Below are 21299 nucleotides of genomic sequence, written 5' to 3'. Positions count from 1 at the left end.
TCTCACTCACAGCAGTTGGAAAATTATTACTTGTTCTCCTTCAAATATGTTTTTTGCTAACAAAACAAGAAAAGAAGACAATGTTTATTGTGCTATTACAGCAATACTATTTCTGGTCACACCTGAGTAGCAGTGACTGATTTTTCCAAGTTCTCAGCCTTGACTTTTATTCAGATCATAAATATCTTTCTTTTCTGTACATAAACACTTGGCATCAGGTTCTTTTTTCTGTACCAATACAGATTTACTAATATATACCAAGCCCCAAAGAAACATGGACACTTTAAACTATCAAACTGGCATCATATATTTGTTTTCTGCTGAAGATCAAAATAAAGAAGCATAGAATGATTTGCGTTGCAAGGAGCCCTTAAAGGTTGTCTTGTCCAAATGCCCAGCACAAGCAGGGACATCAGCTAGACCAGGTTACTCAGAACTCTATCCAACCTGTCCTTGAATGTTTCCACGGATTGAGCACTCAGCAGCTGTGTGGGCAGCCCACGCTGGTGTGTCACTACCCTGACAGTAAAGCTTAAGAATCTTCCTTGTATCTAGTGTGACATTTTAATGGAAAAGCATTACCTCTTCTCCAGTCACTACAAGCCCTGTTAAATTCATCTGTCCCCATCTTTTCTATACTTTCCCTTTGGGTACTGGAAGGACATGATAATGTCTTCTCAGAGCCTCTTCTCCTCCAGGCTGAACAACTCTCTCAGCCTTTCCTTGTAGAAGAGACGCTCCAGCCCTCCAACTTTAGACAGAAGGACATTGTGGGGGACCATGTCAAAGGCTTTACACAAGTCCAGCTAAATGACATCTGTAACCCTTTCCTTGTCCACTCCTGCCATCTCTGCATCACAGAAGGCCTCTGGTGTGTCAGGTAGGACTCACTCTTGGTGAAGCCATGCCGGTTGCCTCATTTCAGCTCCCTGTCCTCCATGTGCCTTAGCAGAGTTTCTAGGAGGAAACTAGATCCCATGATCTTCCCAGGCACAGAGGGGAGGCTGACAGGTCAGCAGTTCCTGGAGTCCTTCTTTCTACCACTTCTCCAGATGGATACAATGGCTTTCCTTTTCCAGTCACCTGGGACTTCATCTACCTGCTATGACTTATCAAACATCACAGGGAATGGCAACTACACCAGCCATGCTACCATGCACTAATCTTAGCACAAAACTTACTAACAGGTTATGCAGTAGAGGCAACTCAAGTGTGTAATGGCCTTACACATCCTTCTTGAATGGGTCCAAAGCTAAACAATCCACAATATAAAGAAACCACCTGAGAAGTAAAGAGAGGTAAAAGCAGTCAGCAAGTTGGTTGACTTTGAATTCACATTTCCAGAGACAAGACCCTGAAATCAGGCACTTCACCTTTCTATGAAACTCTGAAGCACTGCCAGCTAGTGGCCACAGACTTTTGGCCTGTGCAGTGCCAAAATCCCATTTATAATTTTTTATTTGCATTTGGCCTTCATGTTTAATTTCAGGGGGCTGGGAGACAGTTAATACATGCTGACAGATGGCAAAGAATGGAGAAGTGACAGACATCGTCTGCTAAAGGGCATCCCTACAACTCACACCACACCTGGAACAGAAACTGCCAGACAGACATGAATACCACATGCAGTTGACAGAAAAGCAAATACTCTTGAGACAAGAAACCAACATCAGGCAATTTGGTCACAAGCCATGTGAATGGACATATCAACTACAGGCATCAGAGGTTTATTTACAGCAAGCTCCACTCACTGTTCCCTGGACTTTGAGTAGAGCTACAAGCTGGAGGAGACTTCTCATTTCCTACATGTGATCAGAAATGAGCTGTCATCTCAATGGTTCCTCACATATGCAAAGCCAGAAGACACATTAACTTGCAAAGCAAGGGGAAATAATTTTCCTTGTAGACAGTTCACATTCACAGACAGAGGAGGAACTTCCCATTGTACTCTCACCACAATCTCAGGACTACAAGAAGACTGGGCTGTACAGAACAGACATAGGATCTCTTGAAACAAGTTTCAAGTCTCTAATAGGAAATGAGAGCTGATGATCTACAGCAGGGCAGCCAAGGCAATACAGTAATCTGCTGAAGAGAGAAAAGGTTTCAGCCAGCATTCAGAAACCAACCCAAGCATGCCTTGGAAAAGCTACCTCAGAAATCAGGACAGAGCATTCAGAAAGGAAGTTTTTAAACACAAATACATCTATAGGACTTGCGTGGAAAAAAAAAAACAAAACCGAAACTAGATTCCAAGCAAATACATTCTCGAGCAACTGGAAATACATCTATAGGACTTGCGTGGAAAAAAAAAACAAAACCCAAGCTAGATTCCAAGCAAATACATTCTCAAGCAACTGCAAAATAATTAGCTTCTTGTATTTAGGGAATGATTTACAGCTCTTATAGTTTTTCATCTCTAACTTTGCAATTAGCGAAAAGATTATATCTTGAACATGTACATGTAACTAACAGAGTAAAAGAAGCTGAAAAATTATTACTGAAACTACTTTTTAGATGCTACTTTATTCTTCATAATTTCCTGAAATAGTAAAGAGGGAAAAAAAACCCCAAAACACAGGAACCTTGTGTTCTATGTTTTTATCTGCCATAAGCCTGGGTCCTACCTAAGTCTCATGAGTTTCTCTATGAAGCCTGCAAATTACAGACCATATCTTCTTCTGAGACAGAATTCTTCTTTCTTCTATATATCTTCACAGCATCAGTTTTTGGTAATTTAGATACCTATCAGAGCACACCCTCAATGTCTTCACCCTTCCAAAGTTTGCTGCTTATTCATTTGAATCAGAAAAACATTAAGGAGCGCCCATTGCGTGCAAGGTCTTGGAAATTCATGCAAACAGGAATCCCAGCTCTGCAAAGCCAAGGTGAAAAGTCTAGGTGATTTCACTTGAAATTTTAGACACTTGAATGCTTGCAATAGTTCCCATATTTCTAAATGTACCAGAAAAAGCATGTACCTTTATAGAACACAAATATCTGAAATATTTGATTTACAGCTGCTCAACTATGATCCCCATGATCCACTGGCGAAGAATAAAGTTATTTCACCTCCCAGAATAGTTTTAAAGATAAAAAGTTACTCCATATAATTGAACAAATTATAATCTTCATCCAAAAAAGAGTAATTGACTGAGAACTCCATATTCTCTTCAGTATTTTTATAGTAACTAGTACTGCCAAGTGACTAAACCCAAACTTCCTTGTCTATGACAAGAGCATATTTTTGTTTTGTCATTAAGAACAGTGAATTGTCCTGGCACTGCACAGTGAAAGGTAAATTACAAATGAAATGCTAAAAGCACTCAGTGTCACAGTAAAGCCCCGATTAAAATAACTGCTAGAGTTTATATTTTTCTCTTGCATTAACTTTAATTAAATGCAACTCCAATGCAGCAAACCTCGCAGAAGTCAACCAAGGCATTTTCGATTAACTCCCAACTTGAATGCCACAACTTCAGCACATGAGAGTCAGCAAAGGCGTTTTTCTTTAATAGGTCACTCACTCACTCAGGAGATGAGAGAGAAAAATCTTCTAATTAGAGTGTAGAATTTAATGCTTTACTTGTTCAAATGTGAGCACAAAGCAAACAAGGCAGAGCTATTACACCAGTCATAATTCATATAGGATCTTTCACAATGCTTCAGGGACTTCTTTTGCAATTACTCTATTTTGCTCAATGACAGAGGAGGTCTGTCTCTAACATTAAGTCTGGCTGTGGACAAACACCCTTGGTTGCAGCATTTGCAAAGGGAACAATACTACTGAATCCCTCTTCAGCTTCACGATTGTTTGGTTCCAAACAATTTTCTGCAAGGTTGCGTTAACAACCCACTTGCCCATTTCTCTTCACTGCAGATGCGCCCGAGCTACAAAAGTTACAGAACACAGCAAAATTGTAGCCACTCTATAAAACACAGTCATCTCGCTAGAGTAAGCAAGATTTTTGGGAGCTTGTGTTTCAGCAGGAGTTTGTCTCCTGTAAGCAACTCTACAACCACAACCAGTGCTGGCTGCTGACTGGCTGAGGAGATGAACATATGTGGAGAAAGTAAGCAAAGAGATTCTATTTTGAGCTTATTGCTGTTGAAAGATTGCTTTGTTTGCTAATACAGTTTGGCCTTGCTTCTTAAGAGCTACTGCATAAAAGCCTCCCCCTGTGCAACTGTGAATAACAGGACATCTCAGAATGTTTCATCAGAAATGGAAAAAAACCAGACCACTGACCCTTGCTGGTCAGACCACTGAGCACGGCTTTGGCACAGAAGTATCTTGAGGCAAAGAAGTAATTGCAGCAACCGATACACTCTGAGATTTAGGAGCTGCTACATCTGTGCATTCATTCCTTGTCACCCTCGATTCCCTTCTGTGGCAGCAACTAACTTGCAGTTTAGGATTCTGTACTAATTCAATCACAACTCCTTGCATGAAATTGCAACCTCAGCCAATGCACTTGGGCTACTGTGGTGAATATTACCTATGAAATATGATCTCCCCCATTTACTAATCCCAGAGGACACCATTTTAATATGCCCCTGAAATGTTTCAAAGCATCACTTCAAGAACCTGAGGAGTTCTCAGTTTTTGTAGAAGCGTGTTAAGATAAACCAGAGAAGCTATTCAAACACTGGAAACGCTTTTAGAGTTAAGAATTATGAAGTCAACAAGCAACACTGAAGATCTGAAATTCTTTTTTTTTTTTTTTTTAAGCTCAGAACACTTCTGGCTCTGACAAATACCTGGAGTTTAACCACAGTTTTAGAACAACTTTTAAAAGCCATCAGCCCAGAACTATATGTAAAACCAAACTGTATAAGACTGAGTGTAACAGAAAAAAGGAACCTTAGCAGCAAGTTTGGCCAAGTACTGACAGCCACCATTAAAGACGCTGGTATCTGTCCATTAGCTTCTCATCTGCAGGACAAAAGGAAAGATCCAATCTTACTGTTGCTCTTCATCCCGAAACCAGGTGCAAATCGCTCTGTAACATTACACAGATGCTCCCAGAGGTGCCTCGCTGGCGCTCACAGTGCCACAGATTCAGATGAGAACAGATCGGTCCTTAAGCATTTCTGATTGTCCTTAAGCACTGCTTTCATTCAAAGTTAATCGGGCTCGATTTTCACTCCACTCCTAATTCCTAATGTTTTTCCTGGTCATTCACACACTTTGCTTATGATAAGTATCATTTGAGGGTGGAGGTGGAATAATTAACAGAGGAAAGGGAAACAGCGGGAGGTGGCACTCACCGTGTTGCATTTTGTTCCGCACACCACTTGTCGGTGGTTTAGCCACTGGGAGGCAAACACTTTATTGAGTGTTCCGAGGTGAAATTCCCTCTCCTGCAGGAGGCTGGGGAGCTGCTGGGCTGCGTATCCATGCAACAAGCGGTGGTAGCTGGACTCATTCTGCATCCGGACCTCTCTCCCTTTCACGTAGTACACTAGAGACCTTTTCACCGGCGGGAGCCTTTTCCTTTTGTGAACAGAGTGATCCCACCCGTACTGTGGAATAAAGTTAGACACTGGATAAAGCAACTAAAACAAACTTTAAGACACCACCCTTTCAAATGCAACGCTATTCCCGGCAAAACCCTGAAGCCTTTGGAATACCGCGCACGGAAATTAACATGGGAATGCGTATAGAGCCTTTAACAGGGGTGAAATTAAACACAAATATCTACTAAAGGAGTAACTCGGCCATAATACAACGACAGTCCGTGGCGGTTCGGCACCGCTGGTACGCCGAACGCTCACGGGAAGAAGCGGAGCGCTTGGCACGGGAGCGGGGCAGCGCATACAGCCCTCGCCCTCAGCTTGGCAGGCGCGGGGGTGACACCCAGGCGACTCCCCGATACCGACCGCGGCGCTCGGCCTCCTCCGGCCGGGCCAGAGCCACGCAGCCATCATCGCTCCGCGGCAGCGAGCGGCGAACAACGGCCGAGCGCAACGGGGCACCGCGAGCCGGGCGCGGGCACGAAGCGGGGACTGACCCCGGGACCAGGGCTCCTCCTCTCTGGCGACCCTGGCACCTGGGGCTGCCCCGCTTGGGGTGACACCAGCACCGGAGCCGCCCCTCGCCAGGTGACATCGAGACCGGTCCCTGGCTGGCACCGGGACCGTGGCAGCCCCTCCCCGGAAGCCCCAACCCCCCCGGACACCTTCCTTCCCCATCCCGCGGACAGGGTCACCGCCTTCCGACCGGGGACCGGCACGTCCGCCGAGTCCCGGGAACCAGCGCTTCTCCCCCTTCCCACCACCGGGAACCAGCGCTTCTCTCCCTTCCCACCACCGGGAACCAGCGCCTCTCTCCCTTCCAACCACCGGGAACCAGCGCTTCTCTCCCTTCCCACCACCGGGAACCAGCGCTTCTCCCCTACCCCCCACCTCACCCCTTACCTGCTCCCCCTGGAGTCCCCCGGTCCCCGCGGCGGCAGCCGCCGCCGCTTTCCGCTTCCTGCTAACTGTTTTCCGCGCCATAATAGAAGGATGAGGACGATGTGGACGAGGAGCGGCCCCACATGGAGCGGGACGGGGCGGTTCGGGGCATATGGAGCGGGACCGGGCCCAGCCTCTGTCCCTCAGGCCCCGCCGGCCGCGCCTCACGGCATTTTACAACACCACGGGGTTTCGGTTTTTTTGTCTTTTTACGACAGTCGAGTCGCAGCTTTGCGGCGGCGGTTCCACCCCGCCCAGGTACCCCGTTGCCTAGCAACCGGATGGCAAGCTGGCCCCGCCCTCTCGGCCGTTGCCATGGCAGCAGAACCAGCGTGGTGGGGGTGTGGCTCCCCTAGCGGCGAGGCGGGCTCAGTACAAGCGGGGGATTCGGGAATCCTTCCCAGGAAACGGAGATTTCCCCAAACCATCCGTGTTTGATCAGACTGTCAGAGCCCCAGAAAAGCCGAGACACTTGTGCCCGACCAGTCCGTCAGAGTTCCCACAAAGGGGACAGAATCAGAGGATCAGTTAGGTTGGAAAGGGCCTGTAAGCTCACTCAGTCCATCCTGTGAGTGAACACCACCCTGTCAACCTGACTGGCACTGAGTGCCATGTCCAGGGTTTCCCTAAAAGATCTCCAGAACGGTGACTCCTCCACCTGAGCAGCTCATTACCCAAGTCTAATCACCCATTCGGTGAAGAAATTCTTCCTATTGTCCAGCTCCTCACTGAATAATCTGCTAGATGAGAAGGTGGTAGAGCAGACTTTTTCAGAGTCACATGGAAACACAAAAACCCCTTTGAGGGTTTCTACACACCTTTAGCTGGTCTCTTGGCACCTCAGGAAAGATCCAGGAATGCACACCAAAAACATTAGAGAGACACTCTTCACAGCTGAACACTCAAGTGTTCAGTTTTACGCGCTGTTAATGCTCTTGAAGGATTCACACCTTGAAGGACAGCTTACAGAACATTCATATTTTATTAATGTAATAGAAAACTGTGACAGGTTAAGGTGCAAAGATTGCTGGTGTTGGGATCTGGCTGCAAAAACAAATTAAGAGCAATTGTGATAAACAATCACCATACACAGAGTACAGTTCTGACAGGTTCAGCCTCAATCAGTCAGTCGATCCCAGAAGTTACAGTGGAACCTTCCCTAACTTCTCCCCATTTTAAACTTACTTTTATACTGTTTTTGTGCTAGTTACTCTGCTTTTACTAGAGTAACTCTAGTCATGCATCATGTCCAGTGCGGGGTAGTTGTACCCTGCAGGTGGGTATCACACCTGAGGTAGCCTCTGGGATGGAGGTGGGCATTTGTGATCTTGCCTCAGTAGCTGGCTCAGCAGCAAGGCATGTCCTTCTTCCCCTTGTTTTTCAGCTGCTATGCAGTTTATCTGCACCACTGAATTCCCCCTCTTGCCAGGATTTCAACAGAGCCTGGCCCTGGCGTCTCCACTCTACCCTCCCTTCAGTCCCCTTTAGCATGGATTGTGTGTGGGAAGTTGGGCATGCTGACCACATCCCACCCAGGGAGTCGTAACTGCACTTCACCCTCTGTTTCCTGTACTAATTCTGCTAGAATGTGAATGTAACTCTCTGGTTTTCTCTGATTTCACCCCAAGTCATTTTCCTGCTGCAATGTATTTGCAAGGGTTAGGCCATGGTGTGCACCAGCCAGCCTGCTTCTGAGTTAGTTATCAAAGCCTCAGGAATTCATCAAGGCTACTGAAACATAAACTGTGCTAAAGCAAGAAAGAAGAGGCTTCTCTCCCTTCCCACCACCGGGAACCAGCGCTTCTCTCCCTTCCCACCACCGGGAACCAGCGCTTCTCTCCCTTCCCACCACCGGGAACCAGCGCTTCTCTCCCTTCCCACCACCGGGAACCAGCGCTTCTCTCCCTTCCCACCACCGGGAACCAGCGCTTCTCTCCCTTCCCACCACCGGGAACCAGCGCTTCTCTCCCTTCCCACCACCGGGAACCAGCGCTTCTCTCCCTTCCCACCACCGGGAACCAGCGCTTCTCTCCCTTCCCACCACCGGGAACCAGCGCTTCTCTCCCTTCCCACCACCGGGAACCAGCGCTTCTCTCCCTTCCCACCACCGGGAACCAGCGCTTCTCTCCCTTCCCACCACCGGGAACCAGCGCTTCTCTCCCTTCCCACCACCGGGAACCAGCGCTTCTCTCCCTTCCCACCACCGGGAACCAGCGCTTCTCTCCCTTCCCACCACCGGGAACCAGCGCTTCTCTCCCTTCCCACCACCGGGAACCAGCGCCTCTCTCCCTTCCAACCACCGGGAACCAGCGCTTCTCTCCCTTCCCACCACCGGGAACCAGCGCCTCTCTCCCTTCCAACCACCGGGAACCAGCGCTTCTCTCCCTTCCCACCACCGGGAACCAGCGCTTCTCCCCTACCCCCCACCTCACCCCTTACCTGCTCCCCCTGGAGTCCCCCGGTCCCCGCGGCGGCAGCCGCCGCCGCTTTCCGCTTCCTGCTAACTGTTTTCCGCGCCATAATAGAAGGATGAGGACGATGTGGACGAGGAGCGGCCCCACATGGAGCGGGACGGGGCGGTTCGGGGCATATGGAGCGGGACCGGGCCCAGCCTCTGTCCCTCAGGCCCCGCCGGCCGCGCCTCACGGCATTTTACAACACCACGGGGTTTCGGTTTTTTTGTCTTTTTACGACAGTCGAGTCGCAGCTTTGCGGCGGCGGTTCCACCCCGCCCAGGTACCCCGTTGCCTAGCAACCGGATGGCAAGCTGGCCCCGCCCTCTCGGCCGTTGCCATGGCAGCAGAACCAGCGTGGTGGGGGTGTGGCTCCCCTAGCGGCGAGGCGGGCTCAGTACAAGCGGGGGATTCGGGAATCCTTCCCAGGAAACGGAGGTTTCCCCAAACCATCCGTGTTTGATCAGACTGTCAGAGCCCCAGAAAAGCCGAGACACTTGTGCCCGACCAGTCCGTCAGAGTTCCCACAAAGGGGACAGAATCAGAGGATCAGTTAGGTTGGAAAGGGCCTGTAAGCTCACTCAGTCCATCCTGTGAGTGAACACCACCCTGTCAACCTGACTGGCACTGAGTGCCATGTCCAGGATTTCCCTAAAAGATCTCCAGAACGGTGACTCCTCCACCTGAGCAGCTCATTACCCAAGTCTAATCACCCATTCGGTGAAGAAATTCTTCCTATTGTCCAGCTCCTCACTGAATAATCTGCTAGATGAGAAGGTGGTTGAGCTGACTTTTTCAGTCACATGGAAACACAAAAACCCCTTTGAGGGTTTCTACACACCTTTAGCTGGTCTTTTGGCACCCCAGGAAAGATCCAGGAATGCACACCAAAAACATTAGAGAGACACTCTTCACAGCTGAACACTCAAGTGTTCAGTTTTACGCGCTGTTAATGCTCTTGAAGGATTCACACCTTGAAGGACAGCTTACAGAACATTCATATTTTATTAATGTAATAGAAAACTGTGACAGGTTAAGGTGCAAAGATTGCTGGTGTTGGGATCTGGCTGCAAAAACAAATTAAGAGCAATTGTGATAAACAATCACCATACACAGAGTACAGTTCTGACAGGTTCAGCCTCAATCAGTCAGTCGATCCCAGAAGTTACAGTGGAACCTTCCCTAACTTCTCCCCATTTTTAACTTACTTTTATACTGTTTTTGTGCTAGTTACTCTGCTTTTACTAGAGTAACTCTAGTCATGCATCATGTCCAGTGCGGGGTAGTTGTACCCTGCAGGTGGGTATCACACCTGAGGTAGCCTCTGGGATGGAGGTGGGCATTTGTGATCTTGCCTCAGTAGCTGGCTCAGCAGCAAGGCATGTCCTTCTTCCCCTTGTTTTTCAGCTGCTATGCAGTTTATCTGCACCACTGAATTCCCCCTCTTGCCAGGATTTCAACAGAGCCTGGCCCTGGCGTCTCCACTCTACCCTCCCTTCAGTCCCCTTTAGCATGGCATAGATTGTGTGTGGGAAGTTGGGCATGCTGACCACATCCCACCCAGGGAGTAACTGCACTTCACCCTCTGTTTCCTGCACTAATTCTGCTAGAATGTGAATGTAACTCTCTGGTTTTCTCTGATTTCACCACAAGTCATTTTCCTGCTGCAATGTATTTGCAAGGGTTAGGCCACGGTGTGCACCAGCCAGCCTGCTTCTGAGTTAGTTATCAAAGCCTCAGGAATTCATCAAGGCTACTGAAACATAAACTGTGCTAAAGTAAGAAAGAAGAGTCTGAGAAACCAAATACCAAGACCACAAGGACTAGATAACAGGACTGTGAAACACCTGGACTGTAGCCAATAGCACGCTCTGAGGAGTGCAGGCGGAAAACAAGGGAACAAGACAAGGGCACCAATCAAGCAGTGTGTACTCAGCAGTTTGTAGAATCTATAGATATGTGTGTAATGTAAACAATAAACGGCTTCTCCTTAATCATGTTGGTTAGTTGTCCAGGAGTCCTGAGTTTCCCACACTTCCCCACACATTCCACCTGGGACATCACTTACTGCTGGGGAATTAAAGAGATAACATTTGTATGTATTTGCATTTCATGGTACCCCTTGGAGGTCGTGTGGAAGGATGAGTGCTTTTTCTGATGTCCACATGGCTCATCCACTCTTCTTCTGTGATTTCAGAGGCAAAGCTTCATATGATCCAAAACCAGCAGTCACTACTTGCCAGTGGTATTGCTGAGCAGTGAAACAAGGAAAACATGTGACATGTAGGCTGGCTTTAGGAAAAAGCCAGCTTCTGATCACCAGATATCTGATGGTGCCTCAAGTCACATGGAATCAGCACACATTTTCCTGATACAGCATTGGTTTTATGACCTTTATTCTGTTTTCATCCAACCAACCCCACAGACAAGGGTGCTGTGAGAAGCCAAACTGAAAAAGAAACCGTAAAAGAACCTCTCAGGCTTTCCAGTGTCCTCTGAGGATCCAAGCAGTAATTCCAGTTTGGCCGTTTTCAGTGGTGATTTACCATGACTAACTCCTCTCTCTGTATCCACCCTCACATACAAAACTACCACATCCATTTGGGACAAAACCCCTCCAATTCAGAACAAGGACGGCTCAAAAGGCTGAAAACCCATCGGGAATGTCGTGGTTGCTGAGGGAAGGGGCTGAAGGTGCGGGATGGAATGGCCTCTCTGTGTCCCCAGAGAGGACACCTGCATCCAGCCCCTTGGAAGCCCTGGCACGATCACAGCTGGGACAGGGGCGGGAGGCGCTGCAGGAGCTCCCGGGCAGGGCAGGAGCTGGGAACAGAAGCAGCGACGGGACAGGTAAAGGGACAGTGACAGAGACAAGGGCAGGGACAGAGGTGGCACAGGGAATGGGGCGGGGGCCGGCAAAGGGACAGGGACAGGAGCAGCAACAGGTGCAGGGAGGGGACAGGACAGGGACGGGGATGGAACAGGCAAGGGCAGGGACAGGGGCTGGGACAGCGATGGAACAGGGCACAGTGAGGGACGCAACACGGACAGCGGCTGGTAAGGGGATGGAACAGGGGCAGCGATGGGACAGGGTCAGCAGCTGGCAAAGGCAGGCGACAGCGACGGGAACGGGGACACGGGCACGGACGGGGACACGGGCACAGAGGGGACATGGCACGGAGGGGACATGGCACGGAGGGGGCACGGGCACAGAGGGGACATGGCACAGAGGGGACATGGCACGGAGGGGACACGAAGGGGACACGGAGGGGGCACGGGCACAGAGGGGACATGGCACAGAGGGGACATGGCACGGAGGGGACACGGGCACAGAGGGGACATGGCACGGAGGGGACACGGAGGGGGCACGGACGCGCCACGGACGCTCCCTAGCCTGGCCCCGCCCCCCGAGGGGAGGCGTGGCTCTGCCTTCGCCCCGCCCCTTCACGGTGCGATGACGTCACCACCCGCCGCTCCCGATTGGCCCGGCTGGCGCAGGTGACGCCACAGCGTGACGCCATCCCGCCGGCGGGGCCCAGACAAGATGGCGTCGCCCGGCTCCGGCGGCGCTGAGCGGGGCCCGTAGGGACGGCGGGCGGTGACCGCGGGACGGCGGGACAGCGGGGCCGGGGGCCGCAGGTACCGGGCTAGACTGGGGGCACGCAGGGACTGGGTGGGGCAGCGAGGCTGGGGCGCCGCAGGTGTGGGAGGGGACCGCGGGGGCCGCAGGTACTGGGCGGGGGTAGCTGGGGACGGGCCGCGCCCTTTCGTCTTCTCCGGGGTCAGGGACCCGCCGCTCCCGCTCGGTAGAGCCGCTCTGAGGTGCCGGCACTCGGCCCGGGGCTGGACTGGCGGAACAAGGCGGGGTGACGCTCCTGTCCCACGGGCTCCTGCTTTCCAGCAGTTTCCGGGACCGCTGGAGTTAAGGGAATGTCTTTCTGCCTAGTAACCCCGATGAGTGTGCCCTTGATGAGTTTGCTCGGTGTCTGTTGAAATCCGAGCAAGCTGCTGCTGTCCGTGATGTTCGGAAGTGCCTCCTCGCAGTAGTTAAATCGCGAAGAACCAAAACAAACATCTGATTTTCTTTGGGGGTGTGGTGTGTCGAGTCTGCCTTCAGGTAACTTGCTAATTTCTGCCTCTTGTGCTGTGCGAATCACGGTGCTCATCTTCCCTCTACTGCTTGTGACTTTAGAGTTCTGCTAAATCACGGGGTATTCACTCTTTGGCTGCATCTTCCTGTGGGCTAAAGATCTTTATTTCACGGGTTGTAGCCCTACACTTCTCTTTTTGTGCTGATCACTAATTTCTGGATCTTTTCCAGTTAGCTAATCTGCTTTTGACTACATTTTTCTCGGAGTATGAGATCCAAACATCCCATGGATGTATACACTGGTGTAAGAATATTTCAGTTTAGTTGTTTCAACTTCCTGATAATGCTTTGCGATCCCTTTAGCTCGGTGCTTACTAGAAGCAAGACATTCAGTGCGTTTATTTATTAATTTATATTTAGTATAATTCAAGGGCTGTCATCCTGTGTTTTGATAGCTCAGAATTTATCCTACTAAAGGGATAAATTTGTTCTGGTTTTTTGGTTTTGTGGTTTGTTTTTTTTTTTTTTTTAATTAATAAAAGAAATTACAGTAGATGGAAATGAATAGCTGCCTTTTTAACTGTTTTTGCTCCCCACTTCATTAAAAAACCCAACAAGTGAAAAAAACCTCATCATATGGAAATGTTACAACATTGATGTTGTCTCATTAGAGTGGAGATAAGCTGATGGACTCTGGCACTTGGCTGTGGAACTAATATAGCTGACATCCCAGACTCAGTAAAATGAATTCATGTTGGATTTAAGCCCTTTGAGGTCGATATTCCTGCGTGAGTCACTTTGGCAAGTGAGTGTTGCCAAACTAAGGGGCAGCTGGGTTGTGCTTGATGATGTAACTTCAGCGGCTGTGCTGCTGATGGGAGGCTTGCTGCATCCCACAGCCTGTTGAGGGACTAAGAGGTTTTTGTGGGAGCTTGGTGAGGGGGATCTTAGCTGTGATCCAGGGTGTTGAGGGAAAAGAGGAAGTGCTGCAGTTGGCCAGACCTATTCATCACCTTCCCTTATCAGCTTGGGACCTTCTGCCCCTGTGCAGGCACTCCTGCGACGCTGGTTTCCTGGCATTTTTCAGGCAAGAGTGGAGAAAACCTGTTTTGGCTTCCTTCCCTTTTCTCCACGGGGAAAATCCGTGTAGCTGTGCAGCAGGCACGGGCAGTGGGGTGGGCTGAGCCGCTGCCTGTGGCAGCAGCAGGAGGAGTGTTTTGAGGCGTGTGCGGGGTGGTGTTGGGTTACAGCAGCACGCAGAACTGCTGCTCAATGACTTCAGTTTCCTGTACGCACAGAGCTGCAATTCAGAAGTGCCAGTGGTTCTTAAGGTTACCGTTGCCACTGGGTGGCTTAAACCTTTTAGGCAAAAACTTCTAATTCTAAGGGCAGGGAGACGAAAAAGTATGTAATTTCTAAACAGCTTTTGTAAGTTTGTGGGTTTAGTCTCAGAAAAACCTGAAGGTGATGGTCCTTTCCTTGCCTCACCACCTGTACTTGGCCTGCACGTTTGATATCTCCTTTTGGTTTTTGTTTTTCTTTTCCTGTGCATACCCTATAGCACAAAGGAGTCAAGGAAGAAGTTGCTTCTACTAAAGTGCTATTCAAGTGTAAGCTGAAAGAAACAGACATGAAACTTTAAAGGGAAAACCAAAAAACTCTCAGATTTAATGTATGTGAATCAATAAGTGTTAGTTTATCTTTAATGAATAGAACTTAAGTTTTCAGAATATTGACAGAGTGGGTATACTGATCAGCTGGAAGATTTACTGTACAGTTTATGTTGATGGATAGCAAAATCGTTATGGTGAAAAATCATCAAAAACACGTGGAAGAGCTCCATCTCCATTATTCACATGATGTTTTGTTATCCTTGAGACAAAAACCTGTAACTGACAGAATGGAGTCAGGTTTCTGGACCAATCCAGCCTCATCTGTCACACTGTGACAGCTGGAGCTGTTTTGGCTGGTGCTGGTGGCAGAAGTGCTGTAATGACACAGAAGGTGTCACCTTACTCATCCTCCTTTTTAATTTGTGTATGCTTATGGTTTCTTGTTGCTTTCACAAACTCTAGGGATTGATAATTTCGTTGTCCGATTTAGTTAATTGGTAGTTGTTGTCCATATCCAGTCTCTGTATAATCAGTTTTTAACAGCAGTCTGTTCCTGTATTTTACGGTTGATGCTGGGTTGAATATTTTCATAAATTGATCTGTGAGAAATGTAGTTTTTCTTATTTCATAGAACTTCTTTCCAACCTTCTCTGGTGTTTTTGTCTAGCATAATCACTCCCAGTCTCTTCAATCATGAATTCCAGAGTTTCAGCTGTCATTTTACAAGGATCTCTACCTAAAGGCATGATTCTCTGTTTAAAATTGATCAGTGCAATTCCGATCAATGTCAGTGTAAGGAAGATCTAGTGGAGCCATAATTGGAAAGCTCTGAAGCTGTTTGTGAAAACAGTTCTTTGAAGGAAAGGCAAAGAAGGGTTGTTTACAATTTATAAATAGTTTTCTTGTTTGAAAAAGTAGGTCTTCTCGGATGCATCAGAGGTTGGTTTCTCATCCCTGCATTGTGCGTGCTTTTGCTGATAACTGGGAAGGCAAGGCTATTGATCTCGCAGCACACACCACTCTGCTATCGACCCTTGGGATTAGTGCATTTGATCGATACAAGCCTGAGCTCACAGTTGTTGTGTGTTAACTGCTTAGGTAGGTAATCCTCTCTGGTATGCAAGTGCGTTGCTTAATGCTTTGACCCTCTGACTTGGTTTGAATAAGCTCATGTTCTGTGTCCCTAATGACCTTTTGCAGTCAATGTAGTCTTGTGCTGAGGTCTCCATCAGAACCTGAGCACTGGGCTTACCCTCTCTCAAGCTTTTAGATTTATTCAAAATCCTTTCACGTAAGGGCTTTTTTTCTTGAATGTTAAGAAATGTTGTCTTTCCTGTGGATGGGAAACTTTCAAAGGACAGACTCTATGCCCAAACTTGGTTTGGTTTCTATTTTCTTAATTTCTGAAAACTGTAGGGTCTTGCCAGAATCTCTTAAGCTTGCAATGTACTTGAAACAGAATATACAGAATTATGTTGGAAGGGGAATGCAATATCATTGCTCTAATTTAGACTTAAATTTTCCCTTCTAGAACAAAAGCAGATTGGTTCAAAACACCATGCTGCATTAGTAGTATTACAGTTTGTAACTGACTGATCTTGTATTATCTCAGCTGCATTTTGTGTCAGAAACTCTTGCATGAGAGTAACATTTTAAATCAGAAGGAGAGTCCTATCCAAGATGTCCTCAGTTCTTCATCTGCATAAGAGTGCAATTAATGTATTTAGCTGTTGATGGTTGGTATAGGGGGAAGTTATAGTAAAGAGTTGTGAGTTCTTGTCTGGTCTGTTTCTGGAGCTCAGCATTTTTGATAACTGTCTACTAGATTATGTGAAAGATTTTATTTTTAAGCCCCCTTCCTTATGGATATGTTTGTGTTTGCACCATTTGTCATCTCTAGGCTAGCAGCAGAGGAAGCTGTGACTGAAATGGCTGATGAGATTTATTCCCTGGTTTTGGGAAGGTGTGTTTCAAAGGTGCGCCTGTTACCAGTGCTGTGTCATGTTTTAGCCCTGTGCCTAATTCAGACACAGGGAAGCACTTGTGTGTTCAATTTGGTACACCTCATCAATTGTGAGCGCTAAAATAAAACTAGATTCCTGCTTTAACACTCTCCAAAGTACTTGTTTAAACTTTTATGTGTTTCCTTTTGTGGTACAGCAAAGCCACTCTGGGTTCCACCCTAATGACTAATACCATCGTGGTGTTCTTGCATACTACTGTGTCATAATTTGACGTAATGTAGGAGGCACATGTAGCAGGGAAGGGACTCTTGAATAAAATCACTATTAATCATCTGGAATAAAACTGTGTTTGTCATCAAAGATCAGAAAAGCTTTATGCTGCATAGCCTCTGAGAAAAGAATGTGTTCTTGATCTTTTAATTAAGTATTATGTCACCACAAGTCTGTTTGACTTCTTGGTAGAAAACAGGTGAAGGATTATTGAGTTTCATTTTGTTTGCTGTGTTTGCAACAATATACAAAAGAAATGTTTCCAGCAAGTTCCTTTATATTCCTTATTAAGAAGAGGAAAAAAAAAATGTACCTGTAGTTAGAGATTTTATTCTTGCTTGTGGGAGGGAACCTAATACATGTTTTCTGTTTACTTATCTGGAAGAAAGTGCTTAGTAATTTAATGTCTTTTTTGAAAAGAAAATTCAAGAAAAGATAGTAAGATGGCTTGTTGCTTTTAACTAACACTGTTGAATATTTCTGAATTTGTATGCAAAGAGAGCTATCAAACTAAAGTGCGAATATAAAAGTAATACTGTTATGGTCTGTAATCTCATCTATATGAAGGTCTTCAGCTGGAAAAGCCATAATAAATATACCTTAAAAATCCACAGTTGTATTATAAGATGAAAAATAAATTGTGGAGGGCAAAGGTGAAGAAATTGGTTTTGGCATGAATGGCAAGGTGGTCTGAGCTGCTTTTGAAGTTGGAGGTGGACTCTGTTGATCAAATAACTGCTGCTTTTGTGATGCAGTAATGTCACCCTGTTCGTATTGAGCTCCCATATTGCATATGCAGTTACTGTACAGTTCTGAAAGTCTGCCTGTCTCTGGGGATGTTCTGTATGTGTTACAGTATTGGAGATGAACACTCGAAATATATCCATGTTTAGTGCAGGGGATCTGGCTGTACTTTGGATAAATCTGTTCTACCAAGTAATGAAAAGGATTTCTCACTTTCCCTTCATGCTGGGAGAGAAGCTGTGTATCCATTTTATGCCAGTCTTTATTCAAAGCAAATTTCTCCTGTAATTTGATGTTCTTGCAGGAATCGGAATGTGATACTCATGTTCTGTCGTTAGGCAGCGCTGGATTAATTTCCTAAAGTAAGCTGGATTGAATCAGACATATGGATTATGAGGGGCAGGTTGGGACTGATTCTCAGGTGACAGTAGAAAATCTGATAGCTCAGAGGAGAAATGATCAGCCCACACAGTATTGCCACTTTGCTTCTTTAAAAAAAAAGTCATCTTACTGCCATGTCATGGTTATTACGATGGTCCAGTGAGAGAGATCTCTGTGCTGTCAGCCGTCCTGTGTTCTTGCCAGCCTTAAATGTTTGGAGAGGAGAATGTGTGGGATGACTTTCCTGGTCATGGGGCAGCTTCATCCAGCAACCTACTCTGGTCTTAGTCTGGTCTAGTTATAAAATAAAGTAAGGCTAGATTGCTGAAGCGGAGTCAGATCTGTCAAAATGTCCTGAGAAAATTAAGCTAATGCATCTCTGAAGGTTTCTTTTTGTACATAAAATGAGCCATTTCTGCTTAGTTTTTCATTGCTTTAAGTGTTCTGGGACTTGAATTTGTTACTGTATCTGCTGAAGATCTTTGTGATGTGCAGGGGAAAAGTTTGTACTACTAAGCAAGATAGGCTTTATAGTATGTAACAAAATTACAGACTTTATTTTTAAGTTATTACTTCCAATTAATTTAAGTTTGGGCTACACCAAATTTCATATTCAAATCTGAAGTGCATCCTTGGGGCACTTTTATAGTGAGATAGAAAAGATGGAACAGGAGTAATTTGGTAGGGAATAGATACTGTTCCAAACTTGAGAGACGGCAGTGAGATTCCTGGAGTAGCTGTGAGTTTGGGATTTGGGAAACATGTGTTGTGTTCTGATTTTGCTGCTGGCTGAGCTGGATGACTTTGAGCAAACTGCTTCAGCTTTGTGCCTCATTCCTCATACCTGCAAAACAGGGACAGTTCGTCTGCTGGTTAAGTGCCTTGACAGGTATTCTGGAGTCTCCTATAAGAGCTATGTGGTGCTGAGGGTGTAAGAGAATTTCAGCAAAACTACTTTGCCCTTAGGGGAAAGAAAATGAATGAGAAGTGTGTAATTCCTGGCATTATAAATATCCTGTAGGTCTCTAGATTTCATCTAGAAGCAGTGTCTTTCTTTGTCTTTGTTTTCTTTTCTATTTTCCATTCCACTTGAGCACTGGAAGTTCAGTGTTCATGTGCCCTTACTACTGGAAGGCTTATAATTGTGTGCATGTCTGTCTGTCTCTCCTACTACCTTTCAAGTCTGTGGATTTGTGATAGAAAGTTCAGTTCTCTCTAAGGGCAGACTTTTACACTACTCCTTAAACTTACCTGCCCAAACATTGGCAGGGTTTGCAAGTAGGGTTGCAGTGCTGGGAGGGCAGACTTGTTGTCTTACACAGAGGGAAAGCACACTCCTTCAGTTTTAAGTGAGGAAATTTAAATCTTAAAGCTCATTTTAAATGGAAACAGTAGGAATTAAGGTAGGTGGGTGAGGAGATTATTTTATGAAGCTTAGGGATCTACCAAGTACCTTGTGTGGATGTGGCAGGGAGGGAGGAATGACATACAGAAAGGCTTTCTGAAGAGGTACGTGAAGGTGGGTGTAGCAGCTGGAGCATCTTTGAAAAGTACATCTCAAGGATTGAGTAGTTGCTCTGCTTTCCTTCTTGGAGGGTGGTGGTTGTCTGCATGTTTGTGTATCTTCACTTCTGGTTACCTCAGCTGTAGCAGTTGAGCACACAGAGTAAACCATGTTTAACAGATGTGCAGTCTCTCTTTGGTTTTTCCTTCTTGCTTCTGGCTTCCATTCCTGAATTTTTCAATCTGTATTACAGGCTGAACCATATTTCAATTTAAGCAGCCCCTAATAGAGAGGCATTTGCTATTTGAGAAGTACAAAATGAAGAGATTGAAAGGAAGATGTTTGTGCACAGGACTGAGTATGCTGCCCTCAGGCAGTGTGAGCCCATGAAGTTTTCTGATATAAAACAGAACAAGCGGTTCCTTTACTTATCATGCTCTTGTTTTGTAATAGATCCACTATAGCTGAGGGCAATCTCAGTTTCATTTCACTGTTCAGAGGCAGATTTTTATTTTTCTACAGTAGACAAGCTTGCTCAAGACAACTTACCTTCCTGTGTTCCAAATGAATTGTTTCAGAAGTATACTCAGTGTACTGGGTACCTCCAGTTTGCTGAGCTGTTCAAGTGTCTGCTGCTGTTTTCATATACAGAGCATTTATATTTTTGATAGCTGGTAATGATGCTTCTGTTACTATGTGTTTTTAAAGGGCAGAACATCATCTTTATACCAGTTCCAGCCTCTCCAAAGTTTACAAGCCATTGCAAGAAATAATTAAGAAATTACTCTTAATTTTAAATCAGTTTCTTGCTCTTCATGCTGTTATGCACCAGTTCCTTGTTAATTAAGACAAGTGAATTTTTTTCATTTGAAAACACAACTTCTGGTAGTGAAATTTCATTTGGTGCTGTCTACCCATAGTATTTCCCATCTAGGTCATCTTTTTATGCAGTCATTCAGTCCTGTTTGGGATGAGTGGGAAGACTTGAAATCAAGCAGAATTGACTGATACTATGCCTGGAGATGACACAAGATTGGTTTTTAGGCATTACTGCAATGGGACTATCTTTTCACTTGCTTGGTACATTTTTTGAATTTCAGTTTGACTCCTTTGTTCTGTTGAGTTGGTTAGGTAAGGAATATGTCCCTGATGAGGCCTCAGCTCAGTGACCATATGACAGTAGCTGAAGTCAGTATTCATGAACAGTGATAAGGGTTTGTTTTCTTCCTGGTCTTTTAGTTTCATCCTTCAGTGCCGCAAAACCTGGCATTTTTCAGGTGTGTGCTTCTGTCTATGCTTATTTTCTTGCCTCAGTCTTGATAAGATGGGTTAGATGAAGACAGATGCCTGTTTGCTAAACAGGAGTGACACATGAATTAAGACAAAATGAGCTGGCATTGAAAGCTAAAATGGTACCAGTGATGATGTGTTGGAGAAATACATAAACCCCAGAAAAAGTCAAATAAGCTTGTGAAGAATGTCACACCTGTTGCACCTAGGATGCAGTTCAGGTTTTTCACAATAGCACTGCCAAGGCAAAGGCAAACCAACTCTCATGAGGTATGTTTTGAAAATCAGTGAGATTTAAGATGCTATGCAATATGATTATATTGTCACTTCACAAGCAAGTGTTTTGGAGACCACACTTTTCCAGGTGTCCTATGACCAGCTCTTTGTTGCTTCAGGAGTATGAAGTGTTTAGGACTTCTTCTTCCACATATCTCAAAGTGTGTATTTGGAGAAAGATTAATTTATGGTGAATTGGAATGTTTCCTGGAAAATAGCAACACTGAAAGATGAAACTGAAAAGAGGGAAGATTG

General features: G+C 46.2%; 2 protein-coding genes across 6 annotated transcripts in view; one reads left to right on the top strand and one right to left on the bottom strand.

The window, feature by feature from the left end:
* Positions 1-9122, bottom strand: part of DCAF12 (DDB1 and CUL4 associated factor 12) — a 35154-nt gene extending 26032 nt beyond the window's left edge. For 2 of the 3 annotated variants that reach the window (XR_005953951.1, XM_041422037.1), the window contains exons 1-2: positions 6421-6644; positions 5272-5526 (exon numbers count right to left, since the gene is read on the bottom strand). Coding sequence is in view for 2 of the 3 variants with exons in the window: in XM_041422037.1 (XP_041277971.1) it covers positions 5272-5526; positions 6421-6501 (336 nt within the window). In the remaining variant the exon portion in view is untranslated. Of the gene's footprint in view, positions 1-5271; positions 5527-6420; positions 6645-8898 lie in introns of those variants that run through there. The other variant, XM_041422038.1, reaches the window with a different exon arrangement.
* Positions 9123-12419: 3297 nt separating this feature from the next.
* The window catches only part of UBAP1 (ubiquitin associated protein 1), a 34300-nt gene continuing 25420 nt past the window's right edge, over positions 12420-21299 (top strand). For 2 of the 3 annotated variants that reach the window (XM_041422063.1, XM_041422061.1), the window contains exon 1: positions 12420-12551. The gene's annotated coding sequence lies outside the window, so the exon portion shown is untranslated. Of the gene's footprint in view, positions 12552-12858; positions 13030-21299 lie in introns of all 3 variants that reach the window. The other variant, XM_041422062.1, reaches the window with a different exon arrangement.

Source organism: Onychostruthus taczanowskii, unplaced genomic scaffold, assembly GCF_017590055.1.
Source record: "Onychostruthus taczanowskii isolate IOZ18803 unplaced genomic scaffold, ASM1759005v1 scaffold70, whole genome shotgun sequence".
NCBI lineage: Eukaryota > Metazoa > Chordata > Aves > Passeriformes > Passeridae > Onychostruthus > Onychostruthus taczanowskii.
Note: the sequence above shows the minus strand (reverse complement) of the source record. Positions and strands in the feature narration are given on the sequence as shown.